Source organism: Cyprinus carpio, chromosome A14 (assembly GCF_018340385.1).
Source record: "Cyprinus carpio isolate SPL01 chromosome A14, ASM1834038v1, whole genome shotgun sequence".
In the NCBI taxonomy this organism is placed as follows: Eukaryota; Metazoa; Chordata; class Actinopteri; order Cypriniformes; family Cyprinidae; genus Cyprinus; species Cyprinus carpio.
This window is the reverse complement of record NC_056585.1, coordinates 21,169,058-21,177,133: the sequence shown is the minus strand read 5'-3', so window position 1 is coordinate 21,177,133 and position 8,076 is coordinate 21,169,058. Positions and strand designations below refer to the sequence as shown.

At 37.1% G+C, this 8,076-nt stretch overlaps 1 protein-coding gene across 1 annotated transcript; it reads right to left on the bottom strand.

The window, feature by feature from the left end:
- Positions 1-3,012: 3,012 nt before the first annotated feature.
- LOC109101435 (beta-2 adrenergic receptor-like) lies at positions 3,013-7,379 on the bottom strand. The gene is made up of 2 exons (XM_019114799.2): positions 7,170-7,379; positions 3,013-7,009 (listed from the first exon to the last, which is right to left on the bottom strand). Exon 2 carries the CDS (start codon positions 7,004-7,006, stop codon positions 5,759-5,761), a length of 1,248 nt encoding a protein of 415 aa, XP_018970344.1. The 5' UTR covers positions 7,007-7,009; positions 7,170-7,379; the 3' UTR covers positions 3,013-5,758.
- Positions 7,380-8,076: the final 697 nt, after the last annotated feature.

The following is an 8,076-nucleotide window of genomic DNA, read 5'->3' as shown; positions in this document are numbered from 1 at the left end:
CAAGAGAGACCCTCGGCTTTTACTTCGTGAAAATGGCTCCTGTGAGTGACTCCATAATCTCTCCTCTGAGTGCTTTTGTGGTGTCTCATTTCAGTTCCCCTGTGGCCGTTTGTGTACGCGGCTGGTTGTTTTTGTGTTTCACTGCATATGCAGCAGCGTCAGTCTACATGTGTTTGTGTCCACGTGCGTCATGCAGCTAGTCTGTGGTGATAGCTAATGTTTATGTTTTGCTCTATTGATGTCTCCCACTCCTCATGTTCAGACCATTATGACACTATTACAGTGTGAAAGTTCTTTGTTCTGCACGGCCATGGATGACAGATGTGGCATGCTGCTGTCAGATTTAGAGATTTATATAATATGCTGTAGGCTAATAGCAAAAAATGGCAGATGTATCAAATGTGGGAAAGGAACACAGCATGTAGCCATGGGCTGTTTGTTTTGACTTGTATTTTTCTTGGACTCTGAGGCTGAATAAAACCCTGTTTTTGATGCTGTGCTGTTTTTAACCCCCAGGGCAGGAGAATGACTTTCTTGGGGTGGCCTGTGGAGGTCTCTCACAGACCAGTGCTGTTAGACTGTGTGGTGCCATGGTCAGTGCCCTGCTCTTTTTGCTGGAGATACGGAAACCTGAGCTTCACCGTTAGTTTTGCATCTTTACTAAAAATCTTTAGAAAAAGGATGGTGCACTTTTCCACTCACAACATGATTCCATTCTCTAGGATGCTCCTAAGGAGCTGAGATACTGCAGAGAAAGAGATTTGGCCCATGACATGAGCATGTGGAATCCAGAGAAAGACATTATGTTCCAAATCGTATATTGACAGAGAAGCCGTATGTGTGCCTGACAGACGTTTTAAGACTTTTTAAGACAAGCCAACTGATGCAACAGTTTTATTTGTGGTGGAGAGCCGAGCATGATTTAATAACTGAGATGTGCTGCCTATAGCTCAGCCAAAGCTCAAGTGTAATTGAGGTAAATGATCGGATCAGTTTGGAGAGCACTCATGAATAACAACCAGCAGCTCTTGTTCAGTATTCTAAATCACATTTAATAACCAGGCCGTTCTTAAGCTGGTTAAAGTCTTGTGTCCTTATAAAACCTTCTCATGGTGGAATAGACCTTGATTTAATGGTGAGAGGGTCAAAGGATGAGTTGTTCAGACTGGCTGCCTGTTTGTTTGACGGTGCTGATGTTAGGTGAGGTTGTGTTGTCCGTTTTTTTTTTTTTACCTCACACGTAGGCTAGTTTAACGTCAAAGGCGCAATGTTTTTCTAATAGATGAACCTCTGGAAATCACATCCTCTGAGCCTCTTGTAACCTCTAACGTTACAGCTAATGTTTTCACATGGTCTCTTTTTTTTCCTACTTGCTGTAGATCATTATATACATGTTTGTTTTTTCTGTTTTTTCTGTTTCAGGTCATTTGTGTCATACCCATGTGTTTTTTTCCATGTCTTTTTTTAATGCATAAAAATATAAAATCTATGAATTATTAATATAAAATTATAAAATACATTTATAAATATATATAAAAATAATTTTAAAATAACTGAGACTTTTGCTGTCCTGTTTCTCAGATTTTTTTCTAATGAGGGAAAAAAGTAATCTTACAATACTCTTATCAAAAAAAAAAAAAAAAAAAAAAAAAAAAAAAAAAAAAATATATATTTAAATATACATACACACACAAACACACACACACACACACACACACACACACATACATACACACACAAACACACACACACACACACACACACACACACACACACACACACACACACACACATATATATAGTGTTGTTAAATACTATATAGATAATCAAGACATAATTAAGATAAAAAAAACTTAATAACAATAACTTTTCTAAACTGCATACTCTCATCCCTCCATTTTATTTTATTTTATTTTATTTTTTTCATTTTAGAAGATTTTATCACTGTAACATGGCGTATACACTCAGTTACACAAGCTAGGATTATAACATAACCGGCATTATTTTTAATTTAGGACATTATTGGGACTGTAAGGTCAGAATTTCACTTTTATCCTTTCATATTCATCATACATATTAATCTATTCATTTCTTGATGTATCTTTTAACCATCACTAATGGGGTTCATGGTAAAAACCTTCCCATATTTTCCTCTCTAGTGGGTCCATTTATGTCTAATTTTGCTTTCATTAAAATGAATCCATTCTCTCTTTCCTCTCTTTGTGCTTTCCTAAATGTCACAGCAGGCATATGAACCAATCAATCAAGGGAACATTTACCACTATAACGTCATGAATCATTGGCCTTTTAATGTATCAGTCGTATAGCCTATCTTTTCCTATATATAGCCTGCAGAGGTTCTGTGTGGCCAAACAGCTAGACATTTATATGCCACCTAATTTACTGTATCCAGGCTGCACTTTTGTTCACAGGCATATGAGGTGAATGAGAATGAATTCTAATGGAATCTGATATAGTAATAAACCTCTGCTCAGAATAGACAACATTTTACAATATCACAGTCTATTCCGATCACATGCTGCAGGGGCTCATTCCCATACTGAAATAGACATTGCTGAGTTGCAGCTACGCATGCAAAGGGTGAGGTTATTCTTAAGGGGATGTTTTCCACAGAGCACAAAATGACACAAATCATACTCGTGGTAATTCACTGATTGATTTACTCTTCAGTGGTGATGACCTACAGAATAGAGGGAAGGCGGCTGATGGGCGCTGAATCTAATACTTTAACAAAGTCGTACTGTAAAAGTATTTGCTGGCTGACTAATGCTATTTATGTATCAGAAATAAATTCTAAATGTATGCAGCTATGCTTAGTAAACACTTTAGGATCATTTTGGATCCTAAAGCTGTTTCTTGTGCTGTAATGTCTTTGATTTATCCTTTTGTTTTACTTTTTTTGTTTCAGGAGCATACTAGGAATTAATTTGAGGGCCTTGTGCCTTCCATCCAAACACTGAAGGAAAAAAAAAGACCTGTAACATCCATGCATACATTAAATACATCATTTAATTACAGAATACGAATGGCATGACACTTGTATTTCATAAATAACACTATAGACAAATATTGTTGAACGTACTTCACTGTAGTTCAACAAAACAGTGATCAATCTTGTGCGAAAGTAGCTCAAAGAAATGTAAGTAAACATCATACTGGAACAACATTATATACAGTACACATGCCATGAATTAAGAGTTTCTAAAAAGGTTGTTGAGTGGGAAGCTTTCATTGAACTTTTTCATTTGCATTATGAATTTGAAATCTACTCTTATATCATTAAAGCAATATTCAGGCCATTTTTAGTCACATCTTCATGCATCAGTAAGAGGCTGCCCACACTGTGTCTGTACTTACAAATGTGACAATTAATCTCCTTCCAGGCAATTTACAAAATGTCTGTTTCAAACTGTGAAGCAGAACATTTTAATGCCAAAAGGGGCCTATGAAATGTCTTGTTCCCTTTTCAGCTGTACAGACACAGATGATGGAATGCAATGAAGTGATTAGACTCTACAAATTTTTATGTATTCGTTAAACTTAATATTGAAAAAATACTTAGTGCACATTAATGTTGAAGGTGGCATCAATATGATGTCTATAGCATGATTAACTCCACAGCATTGCTTAATCACTAACATGAAAGTGCAATCCATGGCAATTTGCATGCAAATAATCTGTGACCTAAGTCTAACTGAAAGACATTTATGAATGTAAACACTTTACTCAAAAGGTTAAGCGTGTCCACAGAGAAGGCAATATTATTATAAAATTTTAACACAACAGTAAATCACATTACCACAATCAAAGCAAAGATTGCACAAATATTTCATTTAGCACAAGGAGGTACAGGTCAGAGTTTCACACGAGAGGTTACTGTGATCTACATGCAGAGAAAATCCTTCCCAGAAGGGTGCAGTGTCACATCCACTTTCACTTACTGAAAAAGGACCTGCACGCTGTTGCTTAATAGTCCCGTGTTTACAGCGACACAGCATTATTTAAATCTGTATATATTGACATTGTTTGACTTATGATTCCAATGTAAAATCTTGGACAGATTTACAGTGCGCCCTTTAGGAAGCTGGTTTTAAACTGCACTTTGATGTAATGCTTAATTGAAACAGAAATATTTTATCTCTACATTTTATCCATGAAAAGTAAACATGTAGAAATGTTTGAAATCCTCAAAGTGTTTTGCTTTGCACATAAAATTGATCAAGACAACAAAATCCACAACTGATATGAAGAGATTTCCTAAAGAGCAAAGTTCACAGTTTTCGACAGCATAAACAGGCTGCACAGTAACAGAGAGACACTTGCCCTAAATTAATAGTTCACCGACACTGAAAAGCATTGAAACGGTTTACCACTTATGCAGTTTATGATATACATGGAACATTAGATTAAACGCCTGGGTCAGAAATACTGTATGAGTGTGTGAGTGAGTGAGGAACAGGGAAACTGCTGCGTGTTTTGCACTGCATGCATTAGCTGAGCCTGACAGGAAACTCGATGCCTCCTAATTTATTTATCTTTCTAGATAATGTTTATTTATTTATTTTTTTGAGAGGGAATCACATAATGACTTTGATAAACACTGAAACTCAAGGATTTACACGGAGGCTTGTTGAACTTGTGTTGCTCATTTGTTGAGACTTGTTGCTTATTTTACTGGAAAATGTTAAGAATAGTCCTAGGGTGAATAATTGAGGATTTGGCAGCATTCAGGACTGTGCCTGCTGAGGGACCCGAAATGACATAATGCAGATCAAAACGGGCCCCCACAGAAGTTCTGATATCGAACATGTTTTAAGCAAGAGATACAGATTTTTGTTTATACTGTGAAAATGTGACATTGTGCATTAGCATAAAATGGTTTATATTTGTGGACTTCTATCTAAGGTTACTCAGCTTAAAAAATCACATGACTAAAAGACTGAACTTTATAATTAAGCAATTTCCTTAAACAAGCTGGTATGAACATATGGTTTCTCTTCCTCTTTCATTGTGGTAAGAGGCGTTGTTTCTGTGCTGACTCACCAATTGGGTCAGTTTTAACAGAGACATTTTTAGATGTACTCTAAAACAGGGCTGTGGCAGGTGTAAGAATTTTTATGTGGTGTAATTTGTTTCTGTATCGTCAGAAATGGCCTGTTTTACAAGATTGAACCTTATACTTTATGTGAAGTAATGCTTGTCTTTTGTGCATACAGTATGTGAGCCTGAATAACTGAATGATGTAATATTTAAGCATCCAATTTTAGCTAAGTTACAGTAATAATATTTCAGAAGTTACTCTGTTAATCTAATGAAAGCAAATCACTCTTTAAAACTGCAACTCTGTTCCTCAGTTTAAGCAAAAATATCACTCTTTTAGAAAAAATGTCACTTTAGTGAACAACCACTTCAAAGTGTCTTTTTGCTATCAAAGAAGTACAATATCTGCAAGCATTTCTTTTCATTTAACACTGAATTTATAAGCTTTTTTAGCCTTTAGTATGCCATTTTCTTTAGCAAAAACTACTTTTTAAAGGCACAAATAGTTTTTTGAGCGAGGTCATGGTGAAATGAACCGATAGAGCAAGTGAATCTAGAAGAGAAAGCAATGAGGTAGATGAGGAATACAAACATTTAAAAATGTCCCTTTTTCCAACACACCCCCACCGTTGGCCACTTACCAGATGAGGCATAACCTGTCCTTATGTGACACATTCAGAGGTCACAGTGGAACGAGTCAGGACTCGCAAGGTGATTTACAACACATTATGTTTTTACTGCAGTTCCCATTAGGGTCTGTTTTATCTGCTGACATGCATCCCTCTTTCTCAGAGTTGCCCTCAGCTGGGTCACTGTCTTCTGAGCTGCCTTTGCTTCGCCCTCGGTGCTCACTTTGCCAGCTGTGCCCACTATATGCATATCCATTGACTGGCCTAATGTTAGGGTAGTGTGACCTGTTGAGGCATAGGATCTCCTTGAAAGCGTACCTAAATTCTGGACTTCTACAGTATATCAGTGGGTTAAAGGCTGAGTTAGCGTAACCTATCCAGTTTAAGATTTTGAATGCAATATTGTTCAGTTCTTTGCCATATATTGCTGTGACCACATGTAATACAAAGAATGGGAGCCAACACAGCGTGAATATACCCATAATGATGCCCAAAGTCTTCAAAGCTTTATGTTCCTTCAAGCAGAACTTGGGTTTCTTGGCAGTCCTTGCCTCACAGTGGATGGTTGCCGCCTCTTGCTTTTTGCCGTTGTTCTGAGCATGAAATCGTCCCTCACTTTTGTCTATCTTCTTCAGCTGCTTCCTTGCCTCCTGGAAGACGCGGCTGTAGACGAAAATCATGATGACCAGGGGGATGTAGAAAGAGATTATGGATGAGATGATGGCATAAGTGCGATTGGTGTTGAAGTCACAGCAGGTAACATTCTTCAAGCAGCACTTTGCAACATTACTATCGGAAATCCACCAACCCATATAGATGGGTAGGAAGGAAATGAGCCCAGCAATGACCCACACCAGCAGCACAGTGATGCGAGCTCTGCCCTTGGTCAGTAAGGACTGGTAGTGGAAGGGCGATGTTATGGCGAGGTAGCGATCCAAAGCGATGACACAGAGTGTCTCGATACTGGCTGTGACGCACAGAACATCGGTGGCCGTCCAGAAATTACACCAGAATTTGCCAAAGTGCCATGTGTCAAGGATGATGAAAATGGCACCGAAAGGCACCACCACCAATCCCATGACCAGGTCTGCACACGCAAGTGACGTAATGAAGCAGTTTGTGACGGTCTGAAGTCGTTGGAAGCGGCCAATGGCTGTAATCACCAATACATTGCCGAAGACGATGACCAGAACAAGAATGGACATGAGTGCACCCAGAATCACCATCTGTGGTTCACCAATGTTGGAGGAGTTAGAAGTTAAATTCTTACACTCATCAGGTGCAGGGGAAGGTGTAGGGAAAGGTGTGGTTTCCATGACCTGACAGAGATTGAGAAGGAAAAGCAGAAATTTGCTGAATTAGTTAAGAAGAAAAAACACACACAAAGGCTTGTGTACAAAAAATGTTAAAATGTAAACAGTAAGTAAACAAGTTGCAAAAACTCAATCCAAAGATAATTATTTTTTTTTTTTTACAAACCTCCAAAAAAATGCTTCCAACTCCACTCCTCCTTCCATACAAAGTTACAGTGTGCTTTTGAGGTCTGTAGGTTTGTTACAAATGAGTAGATCCTCCCCACATTATGGCTTTCTCTTGCGTGCTTATCTCTCTCTCATTTTGCTCTCTCTTCCTCTGTCACCACAACAGATTTCTCAACCTCTCTCAAACACAGTCACTCTGCCAAGCGGTGTTACGTTAAGTGTGGCTCCCAGGCTATTTGTCAGAGCCCTTATAACATTCTGTGATGACATCATAGCTGACTTCCAGCCAATGAGCTGAGAGTGAGTTGAAGGCTGCACTGCTGCTACAGAATTAACTAACAACATTCTGACAGCTGCGGTGAGACTATTTGTATTGTATTTCAAACAGTTAATGCAGACTAGTTTTAAATTTTTTTTTTCTTCTGTTTTGATACATTGTTTCTGGCTTTTGTGTTTTATGTATGTTTGTGTTCTGTAACACATGAAATAAACTCATTCATGTAAGTGCTTTATTTGGCACTCACAAAACTATATATATATATATATATATATATATATATATATATATATATATATATATATATATATATATATATATATATATATATAGCTTGTTATATAAGTCAATTGTAAAGAAACAAACAGTCATGCTTAAAAATGAAAATCACCCAAAAATGAAAACACATGGTTTCAAACCTTTTTTTTTTTTTTTTTATAAAAAAGGTTTGGAATACCATGGAGGTGAGTAAATGTCTTTCAGTGCTTTAAAATCACCACATTTTCAAAAACATATTATTTAACTTCTTTTATTATTTTATTCATTTTTTTAATATGTATTATATATAATTGTGACATTTAATGACCTAGAGTGGCTACATAGTCAAATACAAAGAACAACTACAAGT

Coding starts and splice junctions, on each gene's coding strand:
- LOC109101435 (XM_019114799.2), bottom strand. CDS start 7,006: ATGGAAACCACACCTTTCCCTACACCTTCCCCTGCACCTGATGAGTGT.